Source organism: Peromyscus californicus, unplaced genomic scaffold (genome assembly GCF_007827085.1).
Source record: "Peromyscus californicus insignis strain IS unplaced genomic scaffold, ASM782708v3 Scaffold_15__1_contigs__length_86483966, whole genome shotgun sequence".
Taxonomy (NCBI): domain Eukaryota; kingdom Metazoa; phylum Chordata; class Mammalia; order Rodentia; family Cricetidae; genus Peromyscus; species Peromyscus californicus.
In genome coordinates this window covers 63,045,753-63,065,143 of record NW_026294447.1, presented here as the reverse complement: position 1 = coordinate 63,065,143, position 19,391 = coordinate 63,045,753, and the positions used below count along the sequence as shown (strand labels likewise).

At 42.7% G+C, this 19,391-nt stretch overlaps 1 protein-coding gene and 1 gene segment (V, D, J or C); both read left to right on the top strand.

Moving 5' to 3' along the window:
- Window positions 1-1,643: 1,643 nt before the first annotated feature.
- Window positions 1,644-13,996, top strand: LOC128110361 (Ig heavy chain V region PJ14-like). The segment is given in 5 exon segments: window positions 1,644-1,689; window positions 1,774-2,097; window positions 2,551-2,583; window positions 5,153-5,203; window positions 13,833-13,996. Coding segments are annotated over 5 exon segments (618 nt in total).
- A 53-nt stretch (window positions 13,997-14,049) lies between these two features.
- LOC128110359 (disintegrin and metalloproteinase domain-containing protein 20-like) lies at window positions 14,050-16,311 on the top strand. Its single transcript, XM_052738138.1, has one exon. The coding sequence runs from the start codon at window positions 14,050-14,052 to the stop codon at window positions 16,309-16,311; it is 2,262 nt and encodes a 753-aa protein (XP_052594098.1).
- Window positions 16,312-19,391: the final 3,080 nt, after the last annotated feature.

Sequence of the window (19,391 nt, the reverse complement as noted above, 5' to 3'; positions counted from 1 at the left end):
GGTCTTATAGATACAGTAAATCCATTACAATTATGAACACATAGCAGCAGCAACTTGCTACACACATACAGTCTCGTACTGTCAGTGTAACATGACCACTGAGCGTCCATGTGTCCACTAGACATAAGTGAAGAAATGACTAAACAAGCCCTTTAGTATAAGGATTCAACTCTCAAATAGAAGATTATTATAAATAATGTGCAGCTTTACCCTGAACACACTTGCATTAAAAGTGACTTTTTCTCAGGACTTTTTTCTAGAGAGTTTCAGGGAGAAGGAAAATTCACAAGCATGAGAGCATAAAATGCAGACAGAAACTATGCCTGAGGTACCCAAAACCAAAAATTATTGAGTAAGGGATCTCATAGAACCTCTCCAATATGGTGTAAGAGCTGTTCAATTTTTCCTGTGATATTCTTTCCCAAGATTTTATAACCACCATGAAAAATCAGGCAAACCCAAGATGTAACACATGGAGCATAATGTCTGGAATATATTCTTCTAATCCTCACAGCAATGTGAGCAAGGGGAAAACAGCACTCATAGCACTGGGTGCCCATAGAGCTTTCACAGGATGGCTGTCTCCCCAATGTTAAGACCCATCTCCACCACTGCCACTCACAGTAGGAAGAGTAAGCACAAAGGAATACTGGACACAACATACGGGGTGTCTATTGAGAAAGAAATGGAGGATGTTCTCTGTGTCCTTACTGAACAGGTTGGTTTAAGCTATTCTCATCCCTTCCCTGGTGATATACATTACCAAGGCATGGAGAAAGCCCCGAAATCCCTGTTCTCTATGGTGATCCTCACCACAGGACAAACAGTTCCCATTGTTGAAGCATGCCCTCCTCTCCACTTCTTGTCATCACTTAGGATTCTCTGTCTTCTTATTACTTCAGCTAACATAACCCTCAAGCCTGGTTGCACGCTATTTATTTTATGAGGTGTTATGAACAGCTGACCTTCCCTTCCTCACCAATACAACAATCACATTTAGGAACCTGGTTTTGTAATGTCCTTTATGTGGTAAAGAGAAAAGGGGAGAAATATACAAGTACATAGTGACAGATAGTTAGACCAACAGACAAATATTAAAATCACATGTACTAAATGTTTGTGATTTGCTCCCTCATTAGTTGGATTTTCTAGATGAGTGATAAGAATAAGATTAACTCAACAGACACTAAGAGAAAAGATTTCTATTAGTTCCTTTATCTGGATTTCACATCACTAGTAGCCCAAAGTGCATTGTATGACTAAATTTCAACCCCTTGCTGGAATTTACAGGCATGTACAAGGGCATTGAGGACATGGTAACCTCTTCTGTTTGCACAGCATAAATGTGGACTCACTTGTTTTGCATCTAAGGCCTGCAAGTGTGACTCATACTACTCCCTGTTTATCAGGGATTTGAATTCCAGACAAAACCAGGAAAATATTCCTGAGTTTCCATCTCCAGGTCCTCTAAGAAGCACAAGGCAAATCTCAGTCACCTGAGGGAAGAGTGGAAGCCTTGCCCTGTGCTCTCTTTTATCCTCTCAGGAACCTCCCCCAATGCAAAGCAGCCCTCAGGCTCAGGATGAAAGCCCAGGCCCAGCTAAGAAGCCCCATCTCCTTCTCACTAGAGCCTCCAGCAGAGCATGGCTGTCCTGGTGCTGCTCCTCTGCCTGGTGACCTTTCCAAGCTGTAAGTGGGTCAGGGTTTCAGGAGAGGGACCCAGGCATGTCATCTATGGGACATATGACTGATGGTGATGTTGTTTGTCCTCAGGTGTCCTGTCCCAGGTGCAGCTGAAGGAGTCAGGACCTGGCCTGGTGCAGCCCTCACAGACCCTGTCCCTCACCTGCACTGTCTCTGGGTTCTCATTAACTGACTATGGTGTACACTGGGTCTGCCAGCCTCCAGGAAAGGGTCTGGAGTGGGTGGGAGGAATATGGTGGGGTGGAGGTACAGATTATAGTTCAGCTCTCAAATCCCAGATCACCGTCACCAGGGACACCTCCAAGAGCCAAGTGTTCTTAAAACTGAACAATCTGCAAACTGAGGACACATCCACTTATTACTGTGCCAGAGACACAGTGAAAGAACTCCAGTGTGAGCCTGCACAAAAACCTCCCTACAGAGACACCCAGCACCAATAGGGGGCACTAAGTACCAGCAGAGACTCCTGAGGACCACCAGTGAGTGCCGAGGACAATTTCAAGAGCCATGCCATATTGCCTGCCTGAGTTAAGTTTCTGTTGTCCAGTATTGAGCCACTAACCAGAAACTTTTGACATGCCTGGACAAGTCCTGAGTTATTAGAAAATAACATTTCCTTATCTTTCTGCTACAGTGACCATTAGTAACAATGTTTTGTGGTTAGGTTGCTTGGTTGGGTTGCTTGGCAACTCAACAGTCCCCTGATCTTTTCCCAAAGAAAGTTTCCTGGTCTGCTTACTATAAAACCTACCTGAGAAAAATAAAATTTTGCAGCTTGATCAGAATACTGTCTTGCTGTCAATTCTTTGTGTCTCTTGTCCCGTCATTCGCCATTCCCCCTTCTAGGGTCTCTGCTGAAGATCCCGCTGGCCGGGACAAGTGAGGTTCTTTTCAGAAGCTAAGAAATTCTAGACTATGCTGAATGAGCATGAATTTTAATGTCAGAACCTGTGGTTTCCTCTTCAAGCCAAGGTTATTCTCTAGAGGCCCCTGTCAACTCTCATAGTCTGTTCAACCTTCTATGTGTTCACACATTAGAACAAATTGTTTTTCCCACACACCATCTAAGCTATCCAATTTCTTCTGATTACCAGACAGAATAGCACCTAATTTTATATATTCAAATTGTCTGTGTGTATCAATAGATATTTCAAAATTGAGTCCTAAATTATGACATTTATTGACTTTAGTTCACTGAGAAAACTTGGGAAATGGAGTAATTTGTAATTTGTCCTCTTTGCTTTTGAACATGTGATAGAGATACTGCAAGTGCCTAGAAATATTGGCATTTTGCAAAGGTAGATTTGAAACTGAAATATCCAGTATCTCCTTCTTCTAAACCAAGAGAACTTAAAAGAATATAATTGGTTATTACTTGTGAACAATTCTATTTTTAAACATTTTCATCTGGTAAAAATTAGTTGTACCCATAGTCCCAAGTAATGATTCCTCTGTAGTCATATTTGTGTCCTCAACCTACAAAATTCTTAGCCACCGGTGTGTACATCCCAGCTGGTGTCAGATCCAGTTCTGGTTCCATCTCTCTTCTGCCCTTCCCATAGGAAATTGAGTTCTATGATTTTCAGTTTGTGAGTTGTTGGTTCTTTTGTTGCCTACCAAGGCTCCCAGAGTTACTCCTCTGGCACTCTCTGTTGATGCTGACTGGAAGAGCCTGGTGTCTCCTGTGTGAACTAGAGAAGTGTCATTCAGAGAAGCAGTATTGACTGTGGGATCCACGTTAATGGATCATCGACTTGAGGCAGCTCTAAAAAGAAAAAGAGAATGTCCTCATCTGAAGTGGATGCTTCTCTGGAAACTCTTGCAGTGATACTAATAGTGAAAGATTAAGATTTGAGACCAAGTTGACTAGGTCATTAGATTCCTGTGATAAGGACACGTAACAGTGAATTGAACAACTCCACACAATGATGAGAGAAAAGGACCATAGTTATTTTATCTTGGGTTAAGCCAAGGAGCAGCCTAAATAGCTCAGGGGAAACATGATTAGCAGGGAAAAATCTTTTAAGCAAGGTCTTTGGCTCTAATTTCCAATGATTTTAGTTTTCACCAAGAAAATGCACGATGTGCAGTTGAGATTCTAACACCATGTACAAAAGAACCTTCTGTAGTCCAGACTGACATAAGAAATGACTGATCAAATAATTGCAGACAAGCGTTTACCTCTAGAGTATGACAGATGTACCAATAACCTATGGAGATGTCCTTGGGATTTCTCTTCTTGAGCATGTCCTTGGTTATTTCTAGAGTCATAAAAAAAGAGACACCCAGATGACATGAGTGCAAAAATCTGGCACACACTGCCTCACCCCAAAACACAAGATTTAGGGTTCTTATACCATGTGCCTTTGATAGTATGTGACAAAAATGGCATGTGACTGGGATCCCTCTGATGTTCTTTCCCTAATTCTGTCAGGTGAGTAAATATCACCTTAGTGAGAAGTGTCAACTAAATAAATATAAATAACTATTTTACAAAACATGGCTAAATTTTTCTGTGAAAGAATTTTCAATAAATAAGTGATGGACTCCACCAGTTCTCAGTTGGTCAGGACAGTGGTTCCACATAAAGTGCCTGATCCTGATACAGACATAGAAGATGCAAAAATGAAATTCAACAGTGCTTGGTAGCTTCAAATCTGTTATTATCTTTTCCCACTTGAAATCAGTTTATTGGCATTCTTAATTGTCAGTTGTTTAAGTGATTTATAAACTTATTCATTATTTATATGTCAGACAAAATTTAAACTTCTGAGACTTCTACAGTATTTTAGTTAATTAGAAGGACCCGAGAAATTTAGTAAATCATATATCCAATTTATAGTTATGAAACTAGCAGTGTAATAAACAATTATGTAATATACATTATTTTTACATTTTAGGAAGTTTAAATATAGTAATGCCCCCATAATCTAAGAGTGTTAAAAAAAAAACAAGAATTTAAACTGAAAATTTCCAAGAACCTCAGTGGAGCACTGTGTGAGTTAGGACCCCCAAAAAGATTTTGGTAATGGGTTCATTCCTTTCCTTCCTGCAATTATATTAACATGAACTACTCCTTATGTTACTTAAATGAAGTTGAAGTTGTCTGTAATCACCCTGTCTTACAGGATGTTTTCAAATGCTTGTCCAGTGTTGAATGACCATAACTTTATTGTTTAAGGGCATACTTAGTAAGATCTATTCTCTCCATCTTTAAAAACAAAATTTGTTGTTATGAACTGTGGTCAACATCCATTCAACTTAATATTTGTAATAATCCTTCCCATGGAATCGATTATGCTACTCTCTATAACGTCTAAGCCAGGGTCATTCTGCTCTCAATGTGACTTTGCCTGAGACCAGATTTTTAGGTTCCACTTGATAAGAGGTCCTTATGTTGTCTTGCTTTCTGGCTGTCATTTATAAAATGTCCTCCGTGTTTATCCAGATTCTTGTGATATTCAGCACTTTGTGAACAGAGCTGCAGCAAACATGAGAGGTGAGGTTATGATTGATAATCCAGGTGCTGGAGAAGCAGCTCAGTGGTTAAGAAGGATTATTGTTCCTGACACTCACATTGGTCACCTCATACCCACCTGTAAATACAAAGGACTGAGACCCTCTTTGGCCTTCATTAGCACTACAATACACAGAAGCATATACACATAATTAAAAATAAAATATTTGAAATATTCACTTCCAGTGCTGGGAGCTAACTCAGTGTGAGAATTTCTGTAGTATAAATGAGGCTTTGATTCAAATGTTAATATTTCAGAAATACATTCCTCATTTTGATTAATAAATATTCTATTTGAATCATCACTACTCCTGTTAACGGTTAGGATAATGTTTGTCTCATCCAAGAAATCAGTTTCATTTTTCTTCTCAAGTAGAACTCATTTCTATCAATTATCTGATATTTGAGTCATCAACATAACACATAGCTCAGGGGATATGAAGGTGAAAAGTGATGGCCTTGTCAGCAGCCATCATTCTAACCTCCATCCTCTGACAGGAATCCTTCACCTTGGCCCATGCATGTGGGCAGAAGAGGCTGCATAAAGCCAACATCTCTAATCTACAGACAAATGGAAATTAAATCCCAAATGATAAATTATCTTCCATCCAATGATATGAATGCCATTTACTAAAGGAAATAATGAAAATAAGTGTTGTGAAGAGGAAGAGGAAGGTGTTCCTGTGCTGTGTAAAGTTTGGAGGTCCCTCAAAGAATTACATTTCTGAGACCATGTGACCAATCAATCTCACTTCTGTGTGAGTAGTTACAGAAAGTGACATTTTCAATTAAAATAGTTTATCAAATTTCCACGATGATGTCAATATCCCACTGCTGCACTGTCTCTCACTGCTGGATTCTCTGTAAGTGAAGCCTGAGGTGTGAGGTCTCACAGACACCCTCAGTAAATTGTGCTTGTAGCTCTCGCATCCCATGATCCTCCACTTATGTGTGGTCAGCATGGCAACTGTCCATGAGTAAAAGTGGGACAGAAGCTACATTGGATAACTTTTTAAAAATAATTATTGAGCTAATGTGGGAATATAGTAATCTATGCATACTAATATGTACATTATGAAGAGTTTTCAAGTGAGTTTATACCAATGAAAATATTATTATAGTGTTAGACAGAAAAACAGTCATTATTTCTCTGAAGGCCCCTTCATGATTGCCTCATATGATTATGTTATCCAACTTGGGGAACATTTGCTTACAATGGTTGTGCTCTTCATGAGTTCACTCATTGCTCATTGGACAGTGTTCTTTGTTCCATTTGTATAGACATTGACTGAATTTTCCTAATGTAAGCAAAATTTCCTGGCCACTCTGTTTTCCATACTAGTGAATAGTTTTTATCCAACCTGTCACTTTCAGCCTACCTGTGTGTGTCTTCAAAAGTGAGGAATCTCTACTGAGAAACATCTTTGTATCCCACTTTGCTGAAAATCATCACATACCATGTATATGTTAATTAAATGTACTTTTAACAAATACATAAAACATAAAAATCATGAATGCTGCCACCCTCCACCTGTCAGAGTACTCCAACTGACCCATAGGCCTGAGAGGCCCAGGTAACAACACCCTGCTACCTCTTTGGTACCCCTTACCAACAGGAAATCCTCAAATCCCCACATACTCTCAACTTCCTGGACACTCTGACATGAAGGTCTAGGATCTGTCATAATGCACAGAAATACATGTCTTCAGAACGAATTATAAGATGTGGACACAGGGTCCTGACTGCAGGCTTGGACAGCAACAACTACAATTCAGCTCTCAAATCCTGAGTCAGAATCAGCAGGGACACCTACAAGAGCAAAGTTTTTTTTTAAATGAGCAGTTGGCAAAGTGAAGACACAGCCATGTATTACTGTCCTAGAGACAGTGAGGGAAATCCAGAGATGAACAGAGAATCTCAACAGAAGAATCTCAAATGGCTGAAAGACATTTAAGGAATTGCTCAACATCCTTAGTCATCAGGGAAATGCAAATCAAAACAACTCTGAGATACCATCTTACACCTGTCAGAATGGCTAAGATCAAAAACACTGAAGACAGCTTCTGTTGGAGAGGATGTGGAGCAAGGGGAACATTCCTCCATTGTTGGTGGGAATGCAAACTTGTACAGCCACTTTGGAAATCAGTATGGCAGTTTCTCAGAAAATTGGGAATCATTCTTCCTCAAGACCCAGTTATACCACTCTTGGACATATACCCAAGGAATACCCAATCTTACCACAAGGACATATGCTTAGCTATGTTCATATCAGAATTATTCATAATAGCTAGAACTTGGAAACAACCTAGATGCCCCTCAACTGAAGAATGGATAAAGAAAATGTAGCACATATACACAATGGAGTACTACTCAGCAGTAAAAAACAATGATATCATGAAATTTGCAGGCAAATGGATTGAACTAGAAAATATCATCTTGAATGAGGTAACCCAGATTCAGAAGGACAAACATAGTATGTACTCACTCATAAGTGGATACTAGATATGAGGGAAGGGATGGCCAGACTGCAACCCTAACTTCAGAGAGGCTATCTAACAGGGAAAGTCACTAGGAGGGACACATGGATGACCCTGTGAAGGAAAAGTGGATGAGATCTACATGAGCAGACTGGGTGTGGGGGGTGGGAGTGGCAGAGGGTGAGGAGTGGGGGATGAGAATATAGGAAAATGGGGGAGCTGAGCTGGAACAGGGACAGAGTGGGAGGGCAGGGAGGAAGATATCATGCTAGATGAGGACATCATGGGAATAGGAAGAGGCAGGGTGCTGGGGAGGCTCTCAGGAATCCACAAGGATGACCCCACCTTGGTCTGCTGGCAATGGTCCAGAGGGTGCCTGGACTAGTCTACTCTGGTGACTTGTCTAGCAAATAACCTAGCTGTCATCATAGAGCCTTTGTCCAGTGACTGATGGAGGCAGATGCAGAGATCCACGGCCAGGCACCAGGCTGAGCGAGCTCCAAGAATCCAATTAATGAGAGAGAGGAGAGATACCGCAGGTGAGGGACATTGAGATCATGATGGGAGGACATACAGAGATGACCGGCCACACTAGTGGAAGCCCATGAACTGTGGATTGGTGGCTGTGTAGGCCCCATGGGCTAGATTAGGCCCTCTGGATACGGAAGACAGTTGTTTGGCTCGAACTGTTTGGGGGGCACCCAGGCAGGAGTATTGGGATCTGTCCCTGGTGCATGAGCAGGTTTCTGGGAAGCTGGTGCCTGTGGTGTGACACCTTGTACAGCCTTGGTGCAGTGGGAAGGAGCTTGGACCTCCCTAGGCTCAGTGTGCTGGCCTCTGCTGACTCCCCATGGGAGACCTCAATTTGGGGGATGTGGGGATGTGGGGTGGCTTGAGAAAAAGGTCTGGGCGGGGTGGGGATGGAAGATGAAGATCTGTGGATGGTATGTGGAGTGAGTAGAAAATTTCTTAATAAAGAAAAAAAGAAACCCATTGTCATACATTATGTTTTTACATACATATTTTTTGCTCAGTGACTACACAGTTATTGTTTTGAGGGGATATCTCAACTCTCTCCATATATGAAGAATATAATATCATATTAACTGTGGTCAAAATACATACAACTCACCGTTTAATCCTTCCAGTATAACTGTTTAGACATCACTCTATAGTGTGTAAGCCATGGTCAACTTTCACTCAGTGGTAGTTAACTTGAAGTCAGTTTTTTCAGGTTCCACTTGATATGAAATCCTTTTCTTCTCTTGGTGCCTGGCTGTCACTCATAAAATGTCCTTGAGGTTCATCTAAAGTATGCCATGGAGTCCAGCTCCACAGATATAACAGGGTTCATAGAATAAACCACAGCACAGTGAAATCTAATCTAGAATTTTCTTATCTGAGGGTATGTCTAGAGCATCAGACTTTTTTAATCAGATGGTCTTTACAAATCAGTTTCTATCTATCTGAAAGGAAAAGATCCATACACATTCTAAGGGTCATTTTCTTTTAATCTTCCTCAGCTCTGATTCTACAGCTTCTTTTCAGCTCATTTTTCCTAGCTCCTCTTCTCTACACAGCTAAACACATCTTTCTAGCAGGAGACACTTTGTCATAATAAGAAAAGTTACAAAGCCCTCTCAAGTTCAAATGCACATTCCTTGAGAGGATAAGGTGCAAAGCCATTTGCCACGGCAACACATAGGAAGGGACAAGGTGCTTGGCACTTTCCCAGCCTGTGACATCCACAGTCAGCTGGACAAAAAAAATTTTTCCCCCCTTTCGACTTGGTTAATTGATTAGTTGTTATTTGAGACCTAAGTAAATAAACATTTAGTTAATTGAAACTTGAGTTTTATATCATAAACTGAGGTTAGAACATTAGTACAAATTATTAATTGCTAAAGGGTCAGAGCAGGTGAATTCTGTGAATGCATTATCAGCTGCCAGCAGAGGAAGCTCAGGGCAATTCAGTCTCTGAAGGACCTTGAATCAACAAAGCGAGACACTTTGTAATTTCATCCTTGAGGCTAATCTGTGAAAGTCCTACTTGTGATCTATCCACAGAGACTCTTGTCTAGCCAAATTGCTCTGTCAGTAAGCTAATTATAGAGAACGGGCTTCTAAGTTTCTTACTGTAATGTGGAACAAAGGCTGTACTGTGAGAGTTGTTTTAGATGCCAGAATAACACAGGGTAAGGAGGAGTTGTTCTCCTGACCATGCACAAACACCAGTGCCCACAAGATGGAGCTGTAATCATGAGATTGCATCTCCACATTTCATGACAATGCATGATAATGGGGAGATAGCAGCTGTATTTGCACAGGTGACATCACAGACAGGAGCGACCAGTCGTTTTCAGTCAGTGACCCCATGGTCTCACCAAGTGGGCCTCCCGATCAGAGAGTTGTTCGCCTGGTGGGTCAACCTGCTGAACACTAGTTGTCACCTCATGGTGACAGCCTCTGGTAAAGCCATTGCTACCAGCAGCTCTCTACATTCATCCAGCTCAAAGTCATCTTTACACCATTGTGAACAAAGCTGCAGCAAATATGATAGGGAAGGTTATGGTCCCTCTTACAGGCACTGAAGAAACATCTCAGTGATTCAGAGAGCATTCCGTTCCCACAGAGAATGGGGTTCAGTTTCTGACAATCACAATTGGCAGCTCCACCTGTAAGTCTGGAGGAACCAGTACCCTCTCTTGGCCTCCATAAATACTGTTCTACCTACCATGAGCACTATACTACCTATACAGAAACATGCAAATTATTACAAATAAAATATGTCATTAAAACTTGCTCCCCAGTGCTTGGAAGTAGTTCTTGTGTAGTATATATACTGGAGGTCGACAGCTACGTTGGTTGCGGTTGCCTGTGTGGAGACTGGTGCAAAGCTGATGAGCTTTGAGACTACAGCATAATTAGAACCTTGCTGCTGCAGGCAGCTCTTGCACTGTCTGCCTAGAGGTTCTTGCTGCCTCTGCCATCAGCTCTGCACTGGGTGAGCCCTGTGGGAGTGTTAACTGGCCACAGTGTCAGGCATGACCAGTGTGACTGCCAGGAACTGGGCACCGAGGAAGCTGGGTGCCTAGGCTGCCCTGCTGAAGTCAGTCAAGGGCTGCTCTTCTAAAAGATTCTGCATATTTCTGCCTTTCTGTGGACTGACTGGAGGTTTTTCTGGCTGGAAAACAAGAGAGCTTCTGTAATCTCAGAGGTGCCCTGGTAAGGCCAAGAATAGAGTAGGAGGATGTTCCAGCGCTTCCATGGGGATCGCTGATAAATGGTAGTAGTTTATGGGGCTTGTTGGGAGTAATTAATGAATTATATTTCATCTCATAACACTATAGTACCTGTGGCCATCTTAGACGAGTGAATTAAAGATTCTTGAGTCTGCAGTGTAGGAAACAAGGGGGCATATTAGTGACTGAGAGAGGGTACTTGGAGTGATGTGACATGCCTCAGCTTCTGCTTGCCCACTCCTCTTCTGCAGTACGGAAGCAGAGGAAAAACAATCAAAACGCCTGCTTAAGGAGGATTGATTCAAGACCATGGCTCAACAGAGAGACCATTTAGGTACGGGTTTGTGGTTGTGGAACAGGCAGGGCCTGAATCACTGAGAAGACATCAGGGTCTGGAGGACCAGAGCCTATGTGGGGCAGTGGAAGATGAGGAGCACAAATGGGGAGATCTTTCTAAACAAGCAGGGAGCTTGATGTATTTGAATTACACAAGGACATGTCGAAAGGGAGCTGGAAATGGACCAGTGAAGGGGTTGGGTCAGTACTGAGACTTCGAAGCCATCATGAAAACTCCAGATCTCAGATCCTTTATTTCCACCATATTTACACTTGCCTATGCCCAACCCCAAAATGTGATGTTTGAACTCTCGTGCTGTGGATATCAGAGGTCAGGGATTGGAACACAGCTGTGTAAATATTTAACATTCCCTGTCTCTGTCCCTCTCCCTCCTCTCACCTCTCATCTCTCTCTGCCTGTTTTTGTCACCTGCACCTGAGAGTCCACTTGGCTGGAGGGAGCCAGTTCCCTGGAGCTGTCCAGGCAGAGCATGCCAAGATGAATCTGGTCACCAGGAGGCATCTGAGATCTGCTCTGTGATCTGTGCCAGGGGCATGAAGTGACCTGCCTTTGTGACCTGACTCCAAGATGCTCTGACCACCCACAGGGTTGGGCCTAGTGTAGGAGAAGGGTGTGGGTGTGTGGGTGTGTGTGGGTGTGTGTGTGTGTGTGTGTGTGTGTGTGTGTGTGAGAGAGAGAGAGAGAGAGAGAGAGACAGAGACAGAGACAGAGACAGAGAGACAGAGAGAGACAGAGACAGAGAGAGAGAGGAGAGACAGAGAGAGAGAGAGAGAGACAGAGACAGACAGAGAGAGACTGGACAGGCTGGCTCTGGACTCCCTAGTTGTGTAGATACCCATCTACACCCTTCACTTTAGACATAAAACCCCGCTGTGCTTGGTGTGGTCATTTGTCCACATAGGACTTGGGAGTCCAGCCTGGTGGCATGCAGAGCCTCAGAGTAACCACAAGGGATCATGAGCCTTGAGAAGCCTTTCCCAAACTGCAGTATGAGCCCATGTCCCCAAATTGGTCACTAATGATAGAGCACATGATCCCGTTCACCCTAATTGATGAATGTCTAACAGGGCTTTCATCTCCTGTTACCACAACCAGACAGGGATCCAACCACTTCCTCCCTCCCTACTCTTAAGAACCTCCCATGGGCATTAAGTGCAGTGATGCTTGTAACCACAGGGCAGCAGCAGAGGCTTATTTATGGGAATCTGGCTGGTCAGAAGGCTGAAGACTGGGCTGGGAGGGTAGGAAAGTGCAATCTGACTCCAGTGGTCCTGCAGAGGATTTTTTCGCCTGTACACTTAGGGGAGATGGAGACTTTTGAGAGGAGGTAAACTGATAAAACCCCATGTTTTGCTCATGTCATATAAGATGCCTGCTGCCATACAACCTGTCTCTGTGGCTGTGGATTTTAGTCATGTGTCTGAGACAGGGCCTGTCAGAGACTCTGTGGTGGTGTCACTTATTGCCCCCTTTCCCTATTGAGATTTTTGGAGGAAACCCAGAGGATGCTTCTCCTTCTACAAAAGTAAGAGATATGAAAGCCCTAATGACAACCTGGAAAAAGTGTGTGACATACTTCTTGCACATTCATCCAAAAGACAGCTGCTGGTATCCCCCACTTAGAACTGATCAGCCTGCATGTTTGAAGTAATCCCAATGGTCCAGAAGGAAATATACTAAGGGTTAGAGGGGACCAACACCTGGAACCAAGACAGGGTCAGAGATAAAGTATGCTCACAAGAGATGGGATTTTTAAAAATTCTAGAGTTCCGAGGTGTTTCAGACAGTATCCTGTAGCTAGAGTTTTCCTGCCTGGCCCACAGTCAGGACAAATCTCTGTCACCCGCCAGTCCCACAGCCCCTCAGACACAACCAAGTAAACACAGAGACTTATATTGGTTACAAACTGTACGGCCGTGGCAGGTTTCTTGCTACTGTTCTTACAGCTTAAATTAATCCATTTCCATAAATCTATACCTTGTCACATGGCTCGTGGCTTACCGGCATCTTCACATGCTGTTTGTCATCGTGGCGGCTGGCAGTGTCTCTCTGACTCAGCCTTCCACTTCCCAGCTTTATTCTCCTACTTGTCCCGCCTATACTTCCACCTGCCTGACTACTGGCCAATTAGTGTTTTATTTACTAACCAATCAGAGCAACACATTTGCCATACAGAACATCCCACAGCAGTATCCCAAAGAATTCAACATGTGGAAATCCCGAAACTCCCAAATAAAACCCAAAAAGGAAAAACCATTTGTAAATACTTAACTAAAAACTCAAGTAAAAATATGTTAGAAGAATAAAATAAATCATAGCTAAAAGGGTAATATTCACAGTATTTACCTCCAACTTCCAGAAATGTGAGAAATATGAGGCAAAATAAAAAGAAAAACTGACTTGTAGAAACAGACCCAGAGTAACACTGGAAACCAAATAAACTCAGATGACTGAAAATGTGGTCATGATATTTTGTATGCCCAGAGCCTGTCCAGAGGAGACACCTCTGCTTCTTCTGCCTTTTCTCTCCTAGGTGGACTTCATAGACGCTGCTTTGGACCCCGCTTCACCTCCATCTCAGCTAACATCACCAGGCTCACTCCTGCCACACCCAATAATTGTTATCTAACTCCTCAAGTTGTCTGGGTAACCAGCAGTGCTAGGAGCCTGAAGAAGCCCTTTGCCCACCATCAGTGACTCCTACACCAGGCATGGCCACAGCAGAGGGTTTTAGCCTAGCTTCATCCAGGATGTTATCTCGGACCTGGGGCATGAAGCTGGTAGAAAGACCTGTGACTCCCAGGCTCCCCCTGTTGCTGGTAGCACTCTGGGTGCTGCTCCTGGTTCCAAGCCACTGTTTTCAAGGCCGTCCCACATGGCGTTTTATCTCATCAGAGGTGGTCATTCCTCGGAAGGAGACATACCATGGTAAGGGATTTCAACCACCAGGACGGCTCTCCTACAGCTTGCGTTTCAGGGGCCAGAGACACACCATCCACCTGAGAAGAAAGACACTTATTTGGCCCAGGCACTTGCTGCTGACAACTCAGGATGACCAAGGAGCCTTACAGATGGATTATCCCTTTTTTCCTGCAGATTGTTACTATATTGGCTACCTGGAGGGGATCCCTCAATCCATGGTCACTCTGGATACTTGTTATGGGGGCCTGAATGGGGTCATAATGTTCGATGACCTTGCCTATGAAATCAAGCCCCTCAATGATTCACACAGGTTCGAGCACTTTATTTCTCAGATAGTGGCTGATTCTGAAACAGTCGGGCCTATGAATGAATGGAAGCATGTGGACCATAGCATAGGCCCCCTCTACTCCAAAACAAATTTCACTGTGGCGCCCAGAATATCTAGTAGAGACTATGCTACACATCCAGCTGCTGTAAAAGGCCATTTTCAATCAACTCATTCTGTATATAGTAGAGTCTGGGATGTTGATAGAATTTGCGTATATTTGTTTTCACTGATCAGTTTAATGGACACCTATATGAGAAATATCCATATGCGCTACTATGCCTTTCTCTTGACTGTGTATAACGTAGAGGATCCATTTAATCACGACCCCTCAGTACCAGGAAGTGAGTCTCACAGATACTATATCGCAAACTTTTATAACAGATTTACGCCTGACGCTTCAAGTATAATTAATAGGGATTCGCCCCCAGATGAAAATTTTAGACCAGTTGAACTGAGTATCTGTAGTTCCAATGCTCTAACCTGGGTTGGTCAAAATTCGCGCTACTATATATTTGTGTCTGTTGTAGTAGCCAACCGTGTAGGGAGGAATTTAGGTATGAATTTTGATGATGAGAGTTCCTGTGTTTGCCAGAGAAGGCGCACCTGTGTTATGTTCAGGAGACCTCTGCTAACAGATGTTTACAGCAATTGTTCCCTTGTAGAGCTAAACCAAATACTCAATACCCCCGGTATCATGCCATGTCTTTTCTATGACCGTCATACTTATTATAATAAATCAAAGACCTATGGTATTTGTGGAAATGCGGTACTAAATGAAGGTGAGGAATGTGACTGTGGCTCACACAAGGCATGTTATACAGATTCCTGCTGCCTGATTAATTGCAGTTTCACAAGAGGTAGCATTTGTGATAGAGAATCGTGCTGTATAAACTGCACCTACAGTCCTGCTGGGACACTTTGCAGAAGTGTCCACAACATATGTGATCTTCCAGAGTACTGTAGTGGGAATGGACTCCATTGCCCAACAGACTTTTATCTGCAAGATGGAACACCATGCTCAGAAGAGGGTTACTGCTATCAAGGAAACTGCACCGATCGCAATATGCATTGCAAGGAAATCTTTGGTGCAAGTGCTCATGAGGGCAATCAAAAGTGCTATGACATCAATAAGGAACAGTATCGATTTGGACATTGTCAGAGAGCAGAAGAAAGCCTCTTATTCACACCTTGTGCTGATAGAGATAAGATGTGTGGAAGGTTGCAGTGTACCAATGTCACCCACCTTCCACACTTGCAGGAACATGTTTCATTCCATCAGTCACTTATTTCTGGGTTTTCCTGTTTTGGGCTCGATGAGCATCGTTCAACAGAATCAACAGATGCTGGACGGGTGAGACATGGTACTCCATGTTCCCAAACTAATTTCTGTGATCGAGGGTCTTGCAATGGAACTCTTACTAAATTGAATTATGACTGCACCCCGGAAAAGTGCAATTTTAGAGGAGTATGCAATAATCATCGGAATTGCCATTGTCATGTAGGTTGGGACCCTCCAAACTGCGTGGGAGAAGGACCTGGAGGGAGTGTAAACAGTGGACCCCCTCCACATAAAATGCGCACAGTAAGACAGAGACAACTACCAGTGATATACGTAAGAGTGGTCTTTGCTCGTATTTATGTATTTATAGGCTCATTGCTCTTTGGGATGGCTGTTCGTGTAGCAGCTACAAAGCCTATCAAGTTTGAAGACTTGCAAGCTGCTTTACTTCGGCATGGAACTGCAGCCACTGCGCCAAAGTAAAAACTGAGTTAGCCTCCTGGCCCCTGTAAAATAAAGAGAAATAAAAGGAAAATATGAGTGTCAGTAAGAAAACAAGGTGAAACTCAAGAGCACAGTTCTGAAGAGCCTGAGTCTACTTTGTGCGGCCACGGGAGGTGTGGATTCTGAGGCCATCTGTCTTTGATATGTTGCTGATACTCACACTGGAATAAATCTTTCAACATTGCAAATTGGTGTCATCTGCACTTTTTATAAGTTGTTAGGAGCTGCCCTAAGCTTGTTCCTTGTTAGTAGAAGAAGCCCTTGAGCCAGGATTGCTCTGGGTCTTAGGTCTCTGGTCTCTGGTTAAAGGAAGTTGTCTGCATCTCTTTTAAGAACATATCTAGGGTGACTCTGTAAAGTGCGGTTCCTGAGCACTGACTCTCTCCCACCCCTTGTCACCATCTTTGTCAGTGGCCCTCTCTCCCACAGCTTGTGGACAGGATTCTCAAGGACATGGTTAGAGGAATGGAGGGAGTGAAGGCAGACTTGGGATCCAGTTGAGGGTGTGTTACAGGAGCACAGAAGCATCACCTCATACTAAGCCAGGGAACTGATATTCAGAACATCACCGTTAACACAGATCCATGGCTCATTAAGCATACTACCCACAACCTCATGGAAACAACCTTCCCAAGGCCCCACTGTCAGAATATCACAAAGAACCCAATCTGGAGAAGGGTATGCTGAGTCTCCTAGAGGAAGGCTCTGAGGGCACAGGACAGATGCCATTGGCCATGTAGGAGCTGCAGCAGATGGCAGTTGAAGTTCAGGGGTCAGCCACCAAGAGGAAACTCCCTGATGGGTGAATTTCAGATCGGCAAGGCCCTGAGACCATAGACTTCCAGAGTGTCTTCTGCTCCGCTGTGCCTTTACATGTTTGAGGCTGCCATCTTTCCCTGGTATTTGGCAAAGTGGGAATGGGTGCGAGGTGGTCCCCACTGCCTGTAATATGTTTATCTCATGGAAACATCCTGTTCTACTGGGCCCTTTTACCTGTGGATTATTATGAAGATGATTTCTTCTTAAACTATACTGTCAAGTTGATAATAATGTTAGTTTAAAAGAGTTTTGATGATAATAAAACAAGGAAGTTTCACACAGCTAGACCACATGAGATTCTATTGCGGAGCCATATAGACTGTGACTTAGGCTAATAATTAAGAAAAATAATTGAGTCCCAGTAGCCCAGCTAGTTTGAATTCTTCTAATCTTAATGTAGGGTGGTGTGTTCACAGGATTCAGAGTGCATCATTGTAGATGTAACCAACCGTCTTATTAAATAAGAAACACAGAGCCAATTCAGAGAAGAAAGCCAAGAGGTCAGAACTAAGAGCCCTACCCTTCCTGCTTCAGCCAAGAGAGCTCTCCGAAAGGGTCCTACTTCCTGTGTGTATGTCTTTATATAGTCTTTCTGTTCTGCCTTCTCATTGGTTGTAAACCCAAACACATGACTGCCTCATCATCACTGCCTGTCTGTAGAGACTTCCAGGTCTTCTATGGTTGGGATTGAGATTAAAGGCGTGTGTCTCCAATGCTGCCTGTATCCTTGAACACACAGAGATCCACCTGGCTCTGTCTACCAAGTGCTGGGATTAAAGGTGTGCGCCACCACCGCCACACTCTTGCTATGGCTCTAATAGCTCTGACCCCTGGGCAACTTTATTTATTAACATACAATTAAAATCACATTTCAGTACAAATAAAATACCACCTGAAACAAAGCTTTGAAAATAACTTAATGTTAGACTAAGATGTTTTAGTCAAATATCTTTGAGGTGAAAAACCCAAGAAGACAATCTAAAGTTTTAGAAAGGCTTATAGTTGAGTAAGAACTCTTTAAGGTCAAGAAACAATAACGAAGAAGCCCAATTACCATTAGCTGAGTACTTTCTTGCTAGGATTGGTTGATTGCCAAAGATGATGATTACTTCCTTCTACCCATTTTTGCCCTTAATCTCCTGATGTAAAAAAAAAAAAACAAAAAAAAAACTATTGACGGTTGGGTATATATCCTGAAGATTTAAAGGAGAGCTGACTGATTCTTTTTCATATATAAAAGCTTAAATTTGTGATTCCTTTAAGATTCCTTACAAGATTACCTTTCAAGATAAGTAACAAAGTGATTGGTCCTCTCTTTTAACCACAAAACACAGACTGCCAGTAAATATATATTATATATATCTTCCTTGCTTACACACTGTTAATCTGTAACAAGTTGCTTGGGAAGGAACATACATGGGTTCTTGAGATAATTTGTTTTTCACCTGTAATATGTGAAATGTTCAATCATGTAAGAGATGGAAAACATGATGTTTTTTTATTTGTATTTGTTATAATTATTCACTTGAAAAATAGACTGTAATCACATTGTAATTGCCATATTGCTTGGAAAAACTTTGTTTTGGTACATAAGCTATAGAAAAGAAGTACACAGTAGAAGAATAGAGAGAGTCAATAAGGAAATCATCAAGAGAGAGTATGGGTGTCTTTTTCCTTACCCCCTCAGATAAGGAAGTCATAGTACAAGCTGACTCTGCGGGTTCTCTTTGAGCCCTGTGCTGCTGGAGGCTGCCCCCTGCAAGGCAGCAATAGACAGAGAATCAGTCTTCAGTGTGCCCTAAATCTGGATATGACCTTCTCTCTTGCTTTAGTGTTCCCTGAGATATAATCTGTAGTACATGCCAGACAATTGTGCTCAGGGAAAGGGCTGTTCTGTTAATATTTGGTATGTGCTCAATTAACTTTCATTCACATGTTTTTCTGAACTCAAATAACCTTCCTTGAATCACTGCCTCCTTTGTTGCATCAACATACAAAAGTACACTAAATATGAAGAAAAGTTGTCTGCAGCATTAGACTGAAGGTCACCTCATTCCTTTAGGCTCTGTTCATCCCCAGGTTCCCTCCCACACTGACAGAAGATAATTTACACCCCAATACTGTAGGAATGATATTGCTGCTCTGACCCATGCTCCTGCACTCCCTAATGATTCTCAACCCCAGAAAAGACAGTTCTAGCAGCCAAACAGCCACCACTCGGTCACCAAACAAGGAGGATT

Bases quoted from the DNA above. Each gene is read 5' to 3' on its own strand.
- LOC128110359 (XM_052738138.1), top strand. From the start codon at position 14,050: ATGTTATCTCGGACCTGGGGCATGAAGCTGGTAGAAAGACCTGTGACT.